The sequence below is a fragment of the Accipiter gentilis genome, chromosome 16, assembly GCF_929443795.1.
Source record: "Accipiter gentilis chromosome 16, bAccGen1.1, whole genome shotgun sequence".
Lineage (NCBI taxonomy): Eukaryota > Metazoa > Chordata > Aves > Accipitriformes > Accipitridae > Astur > Astur gentilis.
Genome location: NC_064895.1, coordinates 1287145 through 1303840, shown reverse-complemented (window position 1 = coordinate 1303840; position 16696 = coordinate 1287145). Strand labels below are relative to the sequence as shown.

The 16696-nt window shown below is 47.8% G+C and overlaps 2 protein-coding genes across 2 annotated transcripts in view; one reads left to right on the top strand and one right to left on the bottom strand.

Annotated features, from left to right (window-relative positions):
• The window catches only part of ITGA5 (integrin subunit alpha 5), a 15258-nt gene extending 14633 nt beyond the window's left edge, over positions 1 to 625 (top strand). The window contains 1 exon segment of the mRNA XM_049819355.1: positions 598 to 625. Within this exon segment, the coding sequence (XP_049675312.1) occupies positions 598 to 625 (28 nt within the window).
• A 7651-nt stretch (positions 626 to 8276) lies between these two features.
• On the bottom strand, positions 8277 to 9890 carry HOXC12 (homeobox C12). The gene is made up of 2 exons (XM_049819148.1): positions 9326 to 9890; positions 8277 to 8515 (listed from the first exon to the last, which is right to left on the bottom strand). Exons 1-2 carry the CDS (start codon positions 9888 to 9890, stop codon positions 8277 to 8279), a joined length of 804 nt encoding a protein of 267 aa, XP_049675105.1.
• Positions 9891 to 16696: the final 6806 nt, after the last annotated feature.

Sequence of the window (16696 nt, the reverse complement as noted above, 5' to 3'; positions counted from 1 at the left end):
TTGGGGGGGGGGGGGGGGGGGAATGAGGTGTAAAGAGCCACAGCGGGGGAAAAATCCCAAGGAAAAGCCCTGTGGTCCAGGCAGCCCCCCAAAAATGAGCACGACTGGCTAAAATAAAATCTCAGTATTGCTTTACCTGGGCCCCCTGGCAGTGGGGTGCCCGTGGGTGAGATGAGTTGGTGGGTCCTTGGCTGGGGGGGAGCAGGGCGAGCTGTGCTGTACTCGTACCTTGCTCCACGGTTACACACCGGAGCTCTGCAAGGGTATTTCCACTCCACGGGGTGTTCACATACAACCCCCCCATCCCCCGCATTTACTCCCGCAGATCCCCGCAAAACCCCTCGGGATTTATTTTTCAGCAAAGAGAAAAAGCCCTGGCCCACACCATCTATTAAAATATCATTTTACAATATTATTTCTACCTTAAGATATTTTGATTTAAGGTATGTATGGCCTTTATTTTTTTCCTTTTCCTTTTTTTTTTTTTTTTTCCCTTCATTTTATTGGACCTGAAGCCTGCCCGACATTCCTCATTGCTACCTTGGGTCTCACACTGTACTTTTCCATACCTAATTTTTTAAATGCTTTCTCCTTTAGCAGCGTCTCGTCTCACCTCACCTCATAATAGTTTACTGGTTAATCATAAAAATAAAATGAATTTCCACACTCTCTGTAATTATCGACACTTCTCCACCCGACGTGTAGGTTTGGGAGGCACAGGAGTGTACTGGCTGCAAAAATGAATATTAATACGCTTTCCCTTTGAAATAAATTAATTTTGGCAAACGTTTTTATAATGAGATATCCTGATGGTTTATGTGTTCTCTGTGGCAGTGTTTGGCTAACCCAAGCCTAAAATTAAAGCACAAACTCTCTTTAAAAATTACAGGTAGATTTTTAACGCGGATTTGAGGCACATGCTCTCATATTCCAGCTAGACCAAAACACGGGCTAAATGTGATTTATTCTGACTGAGGGAGTTATAAGCTCTCTGCATTTTTCTGGTACTACAAAAGCAGAGGTAAAAAAAATAATCTGGACTGACAAAAGCAGGCAAAATACTTTATTTTCAAAAATAGTAATTTTTTGAACTGAAACAGGGAGAAGAGAAAGCCCCCTTTCCCTTAAACTGCAGAGAAGGATCGTTAATACGAGATTTATTGGGGGGCGAGGGGCGCCTATCTTTATTTCCTATTTGAGCAACATGAAAATAAAGTCACTTAATGAAGTCTGAGTCTAAAAAAAAAAAAAAAAAGGAGTTTGTGGAGAGTCAACAAGACGCAGCCATTAGAAAATCCACGCAATTTAGCCGCAGTAAGGAGTACAAGCCGACTGATCTTTTTATCTTTCTTATCCTTTTCATCTTTATTATCACTCTTGTTAACAACACCAATGAGACTGGATACATATATCTCCTTTAAATGCAGTCATCCATGGAGCCATTGTAGTTGCTAGCTACAGATATATTAATTAATTTATTCTCTCAACAGTAAAATATTGCTGTGTCTACTTGCTACCTACCAAGCAATAAAAAAGAGGCTTTTTTTCCCCCCCCCTCTGCACTTCATTAGTCTTTACCTATAAGTTTCCATTTGAAATGATTTGCTTAAAACTAATTACTTGCAACGTACTTCATTTTCCTCTCGCAGGGTCTGGAAGGTTTCAAAGTGGGGTGGGTGGCCATATGCTGATAAATGCTGCTAATTATTCCCACTCTGTGTTTATTTTATATTTATGAACCCCCACTCGGAACCAAACCGAGGCATTCTTCGGCAATAACGCACTGGCATATTAATGATAAGGGGGGGGCATGTGCCTGAAAACAGTCCCTATAATAGCACGGGGGAGGAAAGCAAACAGTTAATATATCACGCAATTAGCCAAAGGACGGAGCCTGAGCCACACACAGACCGGGAGAAGGAAATCCAGTCATTCTCCTCACTTTAATGGGAATTATTACATGTATTGTTAATTGCTGCGATGCTTTAAGCCGCAGCCCCCTGAAACGCAGCTGCGGGGGGGGGGACACTGTGCTTTTGCCTGGTTCTGGGGACTTCGAGGGGTGGGCTGGGGGGGGGCGGGAGGATGCAAACTATTTCCACGCGTGGGCACGGAGCATCTCCACCGGTGCTGGACTGAAGCCCAACACCATCACCGTTCCCCGGCGTGATATTCCCACGCCGCCCCCGGGTCATCCTGCCAGCGCCCAGCACCTCCCGCCGCAGCCCCACGGCAATGCTCAGCAAGTCAGGGTGACCCCCCCACCCCAAAATACCCCGGCACCCACGCTCCTTTCACCTCGCTCTTGGTGCAGCTCCTTTTTGGCCAGGTCCGAAGGGCTGAACGCACACAAAGCCCACGCACGCCCGGGGGGGGGAACACCTATATGCACCCACAGCCTATAGCACTCCATGCTATATAGGCTACGCCTTTACTCTTTATTTTGGGGGACGTGTAGGAGGAAAAAAAGTTTCCAGGTCCCTCCCCTCCAGGCAAAAGCACCAACCTGGGTGTCAGCAGCCTGGCCGCCTTTATTTTCTCCCGCACTTTTTAATTCTTCCTATTTTTCCTTCCGCTAAACCACCTCTGGGTCCGCCTGGATTTGGGCGTAAAAACTCCGATTTGGCTCAGAGAAAGTGGCTTGGAAGAAAGTGAGGAGGGGGAGAAAAGGATTTCGACTTTCCGCCTTGATTTTCGGTGTTGCTCGCGGACTGCCCGGTTAAACTTTGCTTAAAGCGGCTCTTAATGGCTTCGGAGTGAGCTCAGCGCGAAGTCGGGTCGGGTTTTGCAGAGGGAGTTCAAAGAAATGGGACATTTCTGCAGCACAAAGGTGTCAAGCACATATCTCCTGGCTCAGGAAAAAAACCCGCCCTTTTTGTATTCTTGCTTCGCACATTATATTTCCCATACTGAGTATACGCTGGAAGTACCGAAACAGGAATAAATCCCTAAAATTGACCCTCACCCATTAATATTTTCTACCATTTTTGCAGTAGCTGTGAAATAGCACCTCGGTCTTTGGCATCAACAGGAGAAATATTCCTCGCAATTAAAGAGACGAGGGTTTTCTCCCCTCGCTAACGAATTCATTTTAAAGCCGAAGCAATGAAATACGCTGCTGAATAAAAGAAACCAGCCCAGAAATAATACAGATTTTATGGCGAAGCAACAATTTGTTCTATCCGCTCGCTGGTAATAAATAAGTTTTATCTATTTTCGTGAGTGTTTGAATGTCTTTGAAATCCAACTATTCCTGCTCAAGGTGAACCGACTTACAATATATACAATTTATGTCACCCTATAGCACTCAGACCTGTTAGGCATAATTCCTCCTCCTGCCCATTTTCCTGCCAGATTGGCGCAGGGACATAGAAAGAAGGAAATAAAAGTGGATAAAAGTCTAACTTGAGTTTGCTTGTGCAATGTATGTGTACATATATTCTCCTGGAGCAGGAAGAAACAGAGGGAAAGTGTGTGCACCCGTGTTAAAAAATAAAAATAATTAAAAAAAAAAAAAAGTTTAAAAAAGTAACTATTACAGGAAGAACGTGAATTTTCACTGTGTAGAAAACCCAAGCCCTTCAGATTTCCCCAACTACTTCTTCTTCATACCCCCAAACTTAAATCTCTCTGGAGGATTGATTGGGGTTTGCTGCTGGAAGGAGCAGAAGTGGGGCCCATTCCTACAGGAATATTTGCTTTCCTCCTTCCTCCTCTCCTGTCCAAATCAAGCAGCTCCTGGGGGAAAAAAAAAAAAAAAAAAAAAAAAAGAAGATTAAACTGCTCAGGACTGGATAAATCCTTTTATAACTTTGGAAGACCCCAAGTGCACCCACCCTGTGTTGGGGAATCCTGCCTGAGGAATTTATCTTAATCGTGAGTTTTTCGCACAAACCCTGATCTTATCTTCACCAGGCTGAGGCTCAGGTCGGTGGTTCCCAGTGTGCCCAGACTGGAGGGTGGGCTGAGCTGGGGGTTACTGGGCTTGGGGCTGGATACGTCCAGGAGTGGGGGAAGGATCAGTTAATTCGCCATAGAGTCCACCGTGGTTTCCTTTGGCATCTCTTTAATAAAAATCCCTTATCGATCTTCTAAAAGCTTCTTTCCCTGCCCCGAGAAGTGTATGGCATCTCCCCCGAAAGGAAAAAGCAGAGAATCCATTGTATATAAATATCCGCTTGGAGAGAGATCGAGGAAATCATAATCTAATTTATTTAAATTGGCCTGACGGGCTTATTTTTTTCTCTTGTTAAATGAATTTGCTGCGAATTTACGCCGAAGAAACGCAATAACGCTGGTCTAATAACCATAACCATAACAATGAGCATCAACATGCCCGAATCTACACCCAGTCTAATATATTTCCAGTTTAAGAGCCGCGCTTTCACGTCTCATTCCCATCTTAAAGCCATACCCAGGGTACCTTTGACGTTCCTGTATCTGTAAGGAAACCCTTCCATACAGCAGTTCCCATATGTACATAGGGACGGTGGAGCCCCTGGGGCAGGGAGCTGCTTCCAGGAGAGGTAGAGTCCCCCTGTACCCTCCACCAGAGACAAAAGAATCCCAATTACCCCGTATTCAAGCTTCTTTACCCCCAAAATAGCGTCTCGGTTGAGTTTTGCTTCCAATTAATGCTACGAGCACGAGTATAAGTCTCATTAAACCAGCAATTTGGAGATTAACTTATGCTTCTAGTTTCCCCAGGATTTTTCTAATTATATTTAGAGCGACGCAGCAAGCGATATTTCTCTCCTTTTACAACGCATTTTACACATTCATTTAATTACTTTTTTTACCAAAAGATGATCTACAAGCCACAGAAGGCAAGGCTGGCCAATATATTTTTTTGTTACTCTTTTATTAACCTTGCAAGTTAATACTAATTTTAAATAGTAAACAGTAAATCACCAAGTAGATGTTTGGGCAATTTTATTTATTATCAAGAAATCACATAATAATACATTATTTTTATTATTATTATTATTGTGAAGCAACTTTTTACATGACTATATAAAGCCAGAACGTGCTATAACAGACATTTGCATAGACCCTACATAGAATAGCTTGAGGTAAGAAACATTACATATGAACTATACTGCGAAGGATGCATATTAACAACCGCAATAACCTAGACTAGGGGATACAAGCAGAAAAAACAATGCCACGTACACGGAGAACAAACACAGAACAAACAGAAATCCCACCGAGCCGCCTTTTTTAAAGCAATCTGGAAGAGAATATTGCATATATTTTCATTTTCTTCGGCATTTTCTCTAGGGGTTGCTGCTGGTGTCTTGGCCTTTGTGTTGGGGAGGACGGTGGGGTTTTTTCGGGGGATACAAGTGCCCCTCGGTGGGTGAAGAATAACGAAACGGATTGATTTGTTTTTGGGGATGGTGGGATTGAAATCCAACACAGCATTTCTGACATCTCACCGTAACTCACCCTCATTCCCACCTTCCCCAAACTCCAGCCTCCAGCCCCACCGCTGCCTCATGCCGGGGGAGTGGGGTGGGTGGGGGGGGCTGCTGGCAGCTCAGTTCAGCAAAACCTGCGTGGATTTGGTCCTTTTTTCCCGTGGAATTACACCCGCCCTGGTCCCCGCGACACTGCACAGCCCGAAGTCACCCACGGCGGAGCCAGCGCAGCCCCGCGACACGGCGACAAGGTGCCCTGAACGCACCCAAAGCCACAACCACCCCCCAAAATCTCCCCCCACGGCCACCCCCAGCCCCCAAAATCACCCCCCACAACCACCCCCCAAATCTCCCCAAGACATTGCATTCCTCCACGTCGCCTTCCTCCTTTAATTGCACATGGTTGAGCTGGAGCATCTAGAGATATATCTATATAGATGTGTGTTTTAACACATCCTAGGCTTTATTGCACAGCATCGCGACAGGCGATACCCTCCGCGGCGGCTCTTTTGTGTGGGAGGAGGGGGCAAAAGGGGACCCTCGCCCAGAAGCCAGCATTGAAGGAGGAGATGGGGGGGTCTTTCTTTGCAAAAACAAGTGGAAGGAAATAAAGCTGTGACATTTCCCGGGTTGGGAATTAAAAACAAAAACAAAAACAAAACAAAAAAAGAGGGGGGGGGGAATAAGGGGAAGCAACCGGGGAAGGGATGGGGATGAAGGGAGGAGGGTCTGCTGGATGCTCCTGCAGAAATAAAGCTGAAGGAAAAGGCTCCTTTCAGCCCAGGGAGGGATTTTCTTTTTTTTTTTTTTTTTTAAGGAGTCGGCTCCATCCTTTGCAGCTCGTAAATAAAAGCATTCCTCGGCGCTGCTGGTCATGACCATGAACGCGGGGAAGCGGGAGCACGTGGTGAGCATCCAGACTTCCCAGAAAACGCTGCTTTGCCATAAAATTAATCCCCCCTCCGATATAAAACGAATGGAGCAAAGCGCGGCGTGGCAAAGCACCGGACTGCAGCACCGCCGCCCCCCTCTCCCCCTTCAGCCTGAACTAAAAATTCCCATTTTTTTCACCTTTTTATCCTAAATTACAATTTCCCATGCAGGCAAAGCTTCCCAGGGCCCTAAACCTGCTGCTCCCCACATCCTAATCCCCCCCCACCTCGCTCCCCCCCCGACCTAAAAGTGCCTTGAACACAGACCTGACAGAGAATCACGAAAAGTGGGGGTTTTCTCCAGGAAATCCGAGCACACATACAAAGAAACCCCGTCGCATCCTACCAGGCCCCTCTCTACTGCCCTGAAAGGGAAAAAGCCAGACAGGGTTTTAGGGAGCCAGACCCCCGGTGCCCCAAAGACAAAAACCTCTTCTTACAGATGGTGTTGTCTCTATTTGCAGCTAGCGGGGCTTTTTAGGGAGGTAAAGAAAGCATCGCCCTTGCTAGAAACCTGCGTTTTTGTAACCTGATGGGCAGCTGGGGAAGGGAGACATAGCTGCATGAGAGATATTTCCTTAAATCCCCCCCAATCTCCTTTTTTTTTTAAATTGAGAAATTAGCATCCAGGCGACAAAGCGCATCTTTCGAGTTATCCCGGGGAGGGAGAGATGCGACTCGCTCAGATTCCAACAGGCTGGTATCACCGGAGGCTACAGAAAAGGATATTTTCTACCTATTTTCCTACGTTGTCATCAATAAACACAGCAAAACAGCATTCATACTCTGTCAGAAGAGCTGTTGCAAAGAATTTTTTTTTTTTTTTTTTTTTAAGAGGAAGGATATAATTTGGGGGTAGTGCAGAGAATCGCTGTGAATTCAGAGAGAAAAAAACCTCTCTGAAAGGCTCAGTTTACGTGGAAGGAAATTCAGATTTTTTTTCCAGGGAGAGTTTTCTAGGGGTGTGTGTGCGTTTTCCTTCTCCTTGTGACATTCTGGCATTGAGGACAACACCACCGCCTGCATCGAAGCCTCATATCTATACGGACATAGTGTGATACACATACCTCATATATTATATAGATATATACCATATACACCGGATATATACACAGTCTTTGTCTCTCGCCTCTTCCTAGAGATCCTGATTAAGCCTCGAGATCCTGATTAGCCGCAAAGCCTCAATTTAGACTGAGAAAAACACATCTTGGGTCACACCGTGCACTGAAAAAGAGCATCTTCCATAGGACGCGGGGCCGGTCCTTTAAGACAACATACCCCATCCCCTTCCCTATTTTTTTTTCCCCTCCTATTCCTTTATTTTTGCTATTCCCGCCCCCCCGCTCCCGCTTTCCCACTAAACACCAAACCAGCCCTAAACCCTGCGTGGCAGCCCAGGAGAGGGGCCAGGATCCACCCTCATCCCCCTCAACCCAGGTCTCGCCGCCAACCGAAGCCGGACGGGGATGGAGGGGGGGAACTGGGGGGGGGAGCGGGACCGGCGGCCCCCGACGGTGCCCGGCGCTGCACGGAAACCCTACCTGTGGTGCTGGCAAAGGAAAAGCGGCTAAAGTCGCACTCAAAACCTCCCCTTCAGCCCGGCGAGCATCTCTGGAAGCCGTCTGTCCCCCCGCGGTCCCGGCGGAGAAGATGCATTATTATTTTTATTAAATTTTTTTCTCGCTGTCGGGTTTCATATTTTAAGGGAAACTGGTTATTTATGAATATTATTTCTTTATTCATTGAGTTCTGGTAGGGAGGGGGGGGGGGGGGGATTAAGAGTGATCAGGTAAAGTCCCGGGAGCTCGGGTGAACGCTAGAGAGTCTATGTGGGGGATTTTGTGGGTTTGGTTTGTTTTTTTTCTTTTTCTTTTTCTTTTTTTTTTTTTTTTTTTTAATACCCGACACGGACGCTTTTAAAACTTTAAAAGAAAGAAAGGGCTTGCTCTCTCAGGAGGAGTCTTTTCTTTTTCATACGCCGGTTCTGGAACCAGATCTTCACCTGCTGGTCGCTCAGGTTTAATCGGTCTGAGAGCTCCCTCCTTCTTTGGCGAGTAATGAATTCATTGACCATAAACTCCCCTTCCAGCTCTGCCAGCTGCAGTTTGGAATAGGGTTTTCGTTTTTTCCGGGACCGTGTGTGCATCGGGTACCAAGGAGCACCTGGCAAAGGGGGAGCGAGAGTTGAGCATTTGGCAAGGAAGAAAAAAACCTACCCAAAAGAACTCCTCTTTAAAAAAAAAGGGGCACCCCCATCACCCCTCTCTGTGCCTCCCCGGGGGCCCCGCTGTCCCCCGGCTCCCCCGTTGTACTGGCCGTGGGTGCTTGGGGATGCTCCCAGTTGCCTCCCAGGGCCACGGGGGATGCGTGGGGCGGGCACAGGAGGCAGAGGAAGGGAAAGGGAGGGCGCGTTATAACCGGGGCACGGAGCAAAGGACGGGCAGGGAGCGGGCGACAAGCCTGGGACCCCCCCGGGGAAGGGCTCCACCGCCTCCCCGGCCCGGCCAACAGGGAGAAACCTCCACCCCAGTGCCATCTTTGAAGGCTGTGGGGTTTTTCTGTTGCTTTTTTAAGCATCCCCCCCTTCTCCCCCCTTCCCTCGGGCAGACACACCTCTGCGATGTCCCCCCAAACCCGCCTGGACGCTCCGGCAGCCCTCCGCGCCGCGCAGGGATGCGCAGCCACTCACCCACTACCCTTCACTGCATCTCTCTCTCCCTCTTTTTTTTTTATGGGATATTTACATGTTTATAGCCTTTTCTTTTAAAAGAAGCACCACCTAATAAACCATTCGGGATTTCGGTGCTACCCCTAGTGGTCTCAGCACACATAGACACGCCGCTTCCCACCGCTGCGCCCAGGAATTACCCCGCGAAGGAACCCCAAACCGGCAAGTTTCCAAGGACACCCCCCCCTCCGTCCCCAAACCCACGACCAGACCCAGCCCCGAGACCCTCCTTCCCGGGGTCTTACCACCGTTGCCTAAAGTGCTGCCTTGGTTCAGGGGGGAGACCAAACCCCCCGCTTCTCCGGCCGTGCCTTTATTCCCTTCATTGAGCAAGGAAGAGCTGGAGTCTGACTCCAAGGACTGGCAGGACGGAGGGTCGTGGGGGACCGCCTCGCTGCTCGGATAGTCATATTTGCTGAAATTGCCCCCCATGCCATTGGGGAGGCCGGATTCGAGGGGCAGCAAGGCACTGTCCCTGCCCCTCTCCTCCCTCTTGAGCCCGGTGCTTTCGGAGCAGGTTTCCCGGTAATAACATTTGCTTTCCTCCACCCGGGCGAGGTCGCAGGCTCTGCCGAAGGAAGGGTTAATGGAGACGGGGCTGCTCAGGTAGGGTTGAGGGTACCCGTTGCAGGGTTCCGAGGATGCCCAGGGCAGGGAGCAGACGTTATCCCGCCGGGGGTAGGAGAGGGAAGGCAACCCGGGCAGCTGCCCTCCGGAGGCACGGAAATTTGGGAAGTAGAAGGTGTCTCCCGTGTGGATGTTCACCAGAGGTCCCACAAAGCCGGGATTAAGGAGGTTGTGCTCGCCCATTTCCGCGGGCCTGACCGAAAGCTTCTACTTTATTGCTATCTGACATTAAACATAGTTAAACCGACGGCTCGGCCCTATTGGTCCGGGGGGGTCACGTGAGCCCCAAATTGCGCTGGGAGGGAGGGGGGGGCCCTCCCCTCCCCTGGCAGCCGAGACAAAACACAACAGCAAGTTCCGCCTTTTTACGCCTTTTCTCCCCCCCCCCCTCGGCCTCCTTCGCCCCCCCCCCTTCCCAATCATAAAAAATCATAAAAAAATCCCATAAAGCATTTTATTAAAAAAAAAAAAAAAAAAAAAAAGCAACGGCACCCAGAGCTGGCTTAAGAACCGCGAAGCGCCCTAAAATGTCATATTTAGCATAAAATAATCGATAGGCGAGGATTTTGCCCCAAAACCGCTGCGCGCCCCTCCCCCGGCAACACTCCGGGGCCCTCCACCATCTGCAAAAGCGAGGCTGGTTCTCATTAATTAGCTCCTTTATTAACTAAAACAGTTCGAATTTACAATATCTCCCCAATAAATTACTATTAGATATTGTGTCATATAAAGTTTACGGGCTTTTTAAGGAGACGAATGATGGTGCCCGCAACAGGCTCATATTTACGCGCGGTGGGATGGGAGAGTTGGAGGCTATTTGCGACCTTTCCTACTCTTTTTTATTATTATTATCATTCTTTTTTCCCCCTCCGCTCGGACTAGGTGGCTTTGTCGTGGGCTGGGGAAATGTAGCCTCTTCCCAGGCTCTTGCCACTCTCTCAAGAAGGGATGGAAGATTTTTTTAACAATCCTCAATTGCTTTTATTAATGATCTGTGTCGAATAAAGCAGCCAGAAGAACACGACTATATAGAGCCTTAATTTAGCCGGTATACATTCCATATGCACCAAGGCGCACACACGTACAGATAAGTGTCCAAATCTCTCTTTTTTTTTTTTTTTATCTCTTCGTTTCTGGGAAAGAATAAAAATTATAGTCTTCCTATATGTTTCTTTGCTCCCCACGCCTGGAAACAAGAGGTGTGTACTTACACACACGTACACGCGCGCACGCACACACACACACAGAGCTGGTTCCTCGCCACCTTATAGCAATATATTCTGCCCTCGTAACACTACAGAGCTCTTCTTCCCTCCCACCCACCGTCTTCTCCTGGTCATACTGAAAAGAGCTGCTGCAAAGGAATACAAGGGATGAAAAAAAAATAATCAATATTGGCTTCTTTCAGTGCAAAATAAATACGTTAGGGGAAGGAAAAAAACCCACAACACTGGAAAAGGCGCATTGTATGGAAACCGTGAGCACGCAAAGACATTCGAGGGTGTTTTATGTTAGATTTTTTTCTGGAGTAGTTTTTTTCCCCACTACACACCCCCCCCCCCCCCTTTTTTTTTTTTTTTTTTTAATTTTTTAAGCAACCAAAATGACCACCCCGTTTGCTGGATTTTTGCATGGCTTTGCATTCCTCCCTGCCTTAAGCAACTCCCAAGCGCTCCCCTTGCCAGGTTGACTCTGCAAAGTACCGTAAATATTCCTGTAGAGGTAAAACCGCTGCGCGGGGGCGGAGGCGTTCCGCGGAGGCTAAGCCGGGCGGGTGCAGCCGCATCTCCCCAACTGCTGCCTTCCCAGCCAGCAACCAAGCTCCCTCACCAATATTTTATATATTTCTCAGGCATAAAATCATTTTTTCCTCATCTGGCAAAACACTGGGGCTTCAGCTGACCCCCCCTCCCAGCCCTGGAAGGAAAATCAGGTGCCAATAAAATAACTCATTTAGCTGCTTTTTCGTCTTCCATGGACAGCTCCTAAAGGTGGAAAACCTAGTTTCCGTATTTCCCATCCCTCTTTCTCCCTGGCACATCTATGGATATGCTACATACATACCTTGCAGAGATACGTGCATACCTTCCTACACGCTTTGCCTGCGAAGGAAGAAATACGACTACTAGAAATATTTTGCTAGAATGAAAGTTTAGCACTTTTTTTTTTTTTTTTTTAAACCTTGCCAAGGAATTTTTCTCCCTGCAGGTATAAGTGAAAAAGCTGCTTGCAATTTCTCCAAGAGTGTCTTCTCGCTGCAGAAGAAGCGCTCGCAACGCTGGGCAAGCTGGGGAGGAATAGTTTATATAAAAATGAGCACGTGATCCCCGGAGGTTGCCATCTGAATTGGCTTTGTTTGCTGTTTTTTTAAAGAAAACCCTTCCTCTACCTTGCTCTTTTCTTCGCAAATTTCCCCATATAAGACGTGCCCGGGTGCTGCACGGCTTTGTTCTCCACCGGACCTTGGGAAAGTACATTGCTGCTCCAGAGGAGTCTCCGGGTATTTGGAGCTTTTCCTCTTTATGCAATTCGATTTTTTTTTGCCGGGTGAAAATAAAAATTTAATAAAATTTCACGTTTACCTCCAAGGAAACATTTTGGGGAGGCAGCTGCAGGGCTGAGCTGCACAGCAAGTGAAGCACAAACTGCGCGCTGGAGTCCTGCGTGGAGGGATAATGTCAGCGTGGGCATCACAGCAAGGGAGAGGGAGAAAAGCACCCCCGGTTCCCTTGTTTAATCTTTTTATTATTTTTGGTTTAGAGCTGGGAAATGCTACAGCCGTGCTTCGAAATATATTAAGCGATGCAGAGCGTGGGGAGTAACTCCCTGCTCTTGGTGGCCTTGAATAGGGCTCCCCAGCTCAGCGCTGCTCCTGCTGCAAGCAGACAGCAGGTCCATGGAAGGGCAAAAAAATAAATCCTAAGGACTCTTAAGCAAAGCTGCCGCGTTTCCCCGGGAATTTCTTCCCCATTAAAAATGCATTTGCCAGTTCAGGTTGAGCGCTTGGGCTTTTCTAATGCTCAGCTCAGGCTGAGCGGTGCTTAAAAACGAAAGCCTGAGCCGAGTCCTCCTGCTTGGGGCACTGGCACTGCTGGCTCAGGCAGTCTCCTTCGTGCACAACCCACCCCGAGCGCCGGCTCTCCAAAAAGAAATCCCAATTTCTACCTCCTATTGCTTTGAGCAACCCCCCTTCTTTTTTCCTGCCGTGTTCCTCCCCCAGAAAAAGTTGCCCAGACCAGCAAAAAAAAATCTCTGAGCCTTTCCCCATTTGCAGGAATCCCAGTTTTCAGGTAGAGAGACCTTTTCGACGCCGATATTTAATAATCCTCGGGGGGGTGGGGGGTGGTTTTTTCCCACCTCCACAAGTCACACAGGCAGCTCTCGGGAAATGCTGGTGCGAAGAAGCCGGGAGAAGCTCCCTGACTGTGGGAGCCGGGGAAAAAAAGAGCCCCCGGAAAAAAAAGAGGGAGAGAAAAAGGCGCTGGAAAAGCAAGATTGCAACGTCTCAGTTCAAGGTCACTGTCTAGTGTAGTGAATAGGATCGACATCTTATGCTAATGACTGTCTCGAAGAGCATCACTGGCTGCACGGGGAAAACAACCACCCCAAGTTTTGGGGTTGACTTTGTGGTGCTTTGCCCTTTTTTCCCGCCCTGTTTGGGGGATTTATCCCTGCCCTCCTCCCTTCCTCCTCTTCCCGTTTTGCACCACCGCAACCCCTCTCCACCAAGCGTGAGAAATAAAATTTCCCCTTCCCCTCCTCCCGCATTTCATCTTCCCCCTGCGCAGCCCGCGGGGCTGAGCTCGGCTGCCGGCTCCCACCGGAGCGGGCTCTTTCTCCCCCTCCCCTCCGGCCTCGTCTCTTCAAGAAATCAAAAATAAAAAGAAAATCAATAAAAATGGCCCCAGCCTAATGGCCCCAGCCAAATATTTACGTTTCAGATGGGAAGGACTTAGCCCCACTTTCAGTTTTCTCCCAGAAAAGACCATGAAATTTAACCCTCATAGGGCAAAAATAGCCTGCAACTTCCCTGTTCCGTCTTTCTGCCCGGAAAAGGGGGGAAAAAACGCAAATTAAAAGGTCTCCTTGTGCGTGTGCAGGTTGGAAAAACAGACCCCGTCATGGCTCAGCTTTTCTGCTCAACCGAATTTCACCCCAAATTGGTTGGGAGTTGTAAGGAGTTGCGGTGACTCGAACAAGAAGTTAGCTGCCAGGGTCAAAAAGGAAGTATTTAGAATAAATATATAGATACATGACACGGGGAATAAAATATAGACAGGCTTTGGAAAGCCCACAGAACTCTTATTTCGGGGTAGCTATATATCATTGAAACCTGCCCCGGATACTTTTTCTGATGTGGAAAATGCATGTCTATAGACACCTTCTAGATCTGTAAGTGCACAAGACACCTTATATATATCTATATAAGAGGGTGGTAAAATGGAATACGTAGGAGTTGGGCAATAAAAAAAAAATTAACATGGAAAAGTGGTAAATGGATGGGAATAAAAATGTCTACGACACTTCAGCTCATCCAATATACAAATCATCTGGGGCAGCTTTCAGTTTTAACGAAGGCAGGTCCCAGTCTCGGTGCAGGGAATAGTTAAATGCCTGGAATATCATTATATTTTTCCCCAGCTTTGCCAGCAGAGGATCTTCTCCTCCTATTAGATTAATGTAAACTGATGCCTGCATCCTTTGTAAGGCAAAGGTTTAGTCCCCAACTTTAGGGAAGTTCGCTTTGTCCGCCAGCTCTGTTTTGGGTGAGAAGTTGGCGTTTCGTACTGTAATTCCCTTGGAGGGCTGAAACCCCCCAACAACTGTAACAACAAACCAGTTAATGGTCTAGAATTCACGACTCCTGAGCAAATCGCAATTGGAGAGCCTGAAAAGCGTGATCTCACTTATTTAATGTTCCTTGTAAAGGAAGAGAAAGTGGTGGGGAGGAAAGGGAGTTTATTAAACCCACGGCTGGTCCAAGTGTGGGCTGAACCAGCTGAGCTCCTGCCAGGCAGCAGCTTCCCCCCGAAGTGCCGGCGACAGGAGACACGACATTTTGCTGGATGTAATTCTTAAATACCCATAAACACGAGGGTTTCCCAAAATGTGCTGAACCACGTAGGCAAGGCAGTTTATAAGCAAGGAACCAGCGGTGCTGGAGGAGTTTGTGGGATGTGTGTACACACACACACCCCGTGTTGGCTGTCAGGGTCTTAAGAAATAATTTCTTGGCAAAGCCTTTAGAAGTCTCTTCTCTTTTGCTGCTAACAAAAAAAAAAAAAAAAAAAAAAGTCTTTTTTTTTTTTAAGACCAAGCGCTTCCATAACAAATAGAAAGTTAACCAGCAAGAGTTATACTCACCTCTGCACTGAGCACAGGGCTGCGAGAGCAGAATTCCCCCTCCAGACTAGGAAGTTATTCTTTAAAAAATGCATTAGAGAAAAAAATATGCAAATGTGAGTGAGCTAAAAAAAAAAAAAAAGACAAAAAAAGAGGACAAAATAAAATTAAAAGGAAAAAAAGAAAAGGGAGAAAAGAAAAAAAGAAGAAAATGATATCTAAAAAAAAAAAAAGATGGGCAAGGGAAATCCCTTGTCCGGGATTTTACCATAAAGGCTGCGGTTGGGAAGTTATTCAAAGTCCTCGATACAAAGGAAAGAAAAGGCTAAACTTGGGAAACTTCCTTTTCAGGGCTTTATTGTTGGCCATTAGCCCGCCTGTCTAGACTTCAAATAACACCTTGTTTATCTGTAAACAGGAGCGGGAGCTGCTCGGGGCTGCCTGGTGAGGAGAAGATCAAGGGTGAGGGTCCCCTCGCTTATTATCCCTCAGCTCGTGATGTCAAGGTCAAACAACGCCTAGTCACGGTCAAGGGTAATACAGGAGTGACGTCACGGCCTGCTGACCTAATACCCAGCGAGCTGGGGCAGGGCGTTAATGGATAAATAAGCAAGGAGAAGAGAAGCAAGCCATTCCCACTGCCATTTCCTAACGGGGGTGGGAAGAAATAAGTGGGAAATGGAGAAATTAATTGGATTTGTGTTCCTGGGGGGTCACGCCGGAGGGAGGTCGGCTTCCGCGCCCGCGGAACTTCAGCGGGGAACTAACGAGCGGTTCCTCGGGTTTTGCGTGTGTGCGCGCAATTTTTGGTTTAATTTCTTCTCCTCCGGGCAAGCGCCTCCTCCAAAGCTCTTGGAAGAGGATGACCAAATAACTCGAGTCGCAGATTATGATTTTGCCGCCCTTCTGGAGAAAAACCCAACGCAAATCAACCGTGCCTGGGGTCGGCAGGAAGGATTTATCCCCAAAACTAAGTGGCGGTATTTTTTTGATCCGACTAGCCCCGAAAACACCTTTTTTCCACCCAAACCGCCCGGATTAAAGGGGTGACCAAGTGTCCGTGGGTGTTTGCAGAGGGAAGGTGAAGGTTTGTCCGTCCCGCGTTCCCTCTCTGAGGGTCCAATCCTGACCTCCATCCCCACCCGACTCCAACCCCGACGGCGGGGGAAGGCTCAGCCCCACTTGGGGGGGCTGAACCCCAACGTCCTGAGCACGTCGGGGACCGGGTCCCCCTTCCCTGGGGTCTGCATTCCCCCCCAAAAGAATCCCAGCCGCACCTCAGCATCGCCTGCCTGCATCCGTGCTCCTTCCCGGCTCTTGGACGGTGGTACAGCCCCCGAGGGGAGGATGGAGTGGGTCGAGGAAAAATAAGGTTATTTTAAATAAGGATATTTTAAAATATTTGAAAATGAAACGTGGGCAATGGCAAGAGAGAGCCTTGTTTCACGGGCTCGCCAATATCTGCCAACTAAGACCATCAAAACCCCTTGGTGCCCTGAAGTGTAATGAATGAATTTCTTGTTTCTTCTCTGCTTTTATTTGTTTTCTTTTTTTTTCTTTCTTTCCCTTTTGATTCCTCCCACACGAGTTGAAAGAGCGACCGACACACAAACCGACACACAGGCAGCCCTCTCCCCCTCCAACAA

Excerpts from the sequence above, each read along its gene's own strand:
- HOXC12 (XM_049819148.1), bottom strand. The coding sequence starts at position 9,890 with ATGGGCGAGCACAACCTCCTTAATCCCGGCTTTGTGGGACCTCTGGTG. Across the intron at positions 8,516-9,325 it reads CAGCACTTTAGGCAACGGTG|GTGCTCCTTGGTACCCGATG; the intron begins GTAAGACCCCGG and ends CCCCTTTGCCAG.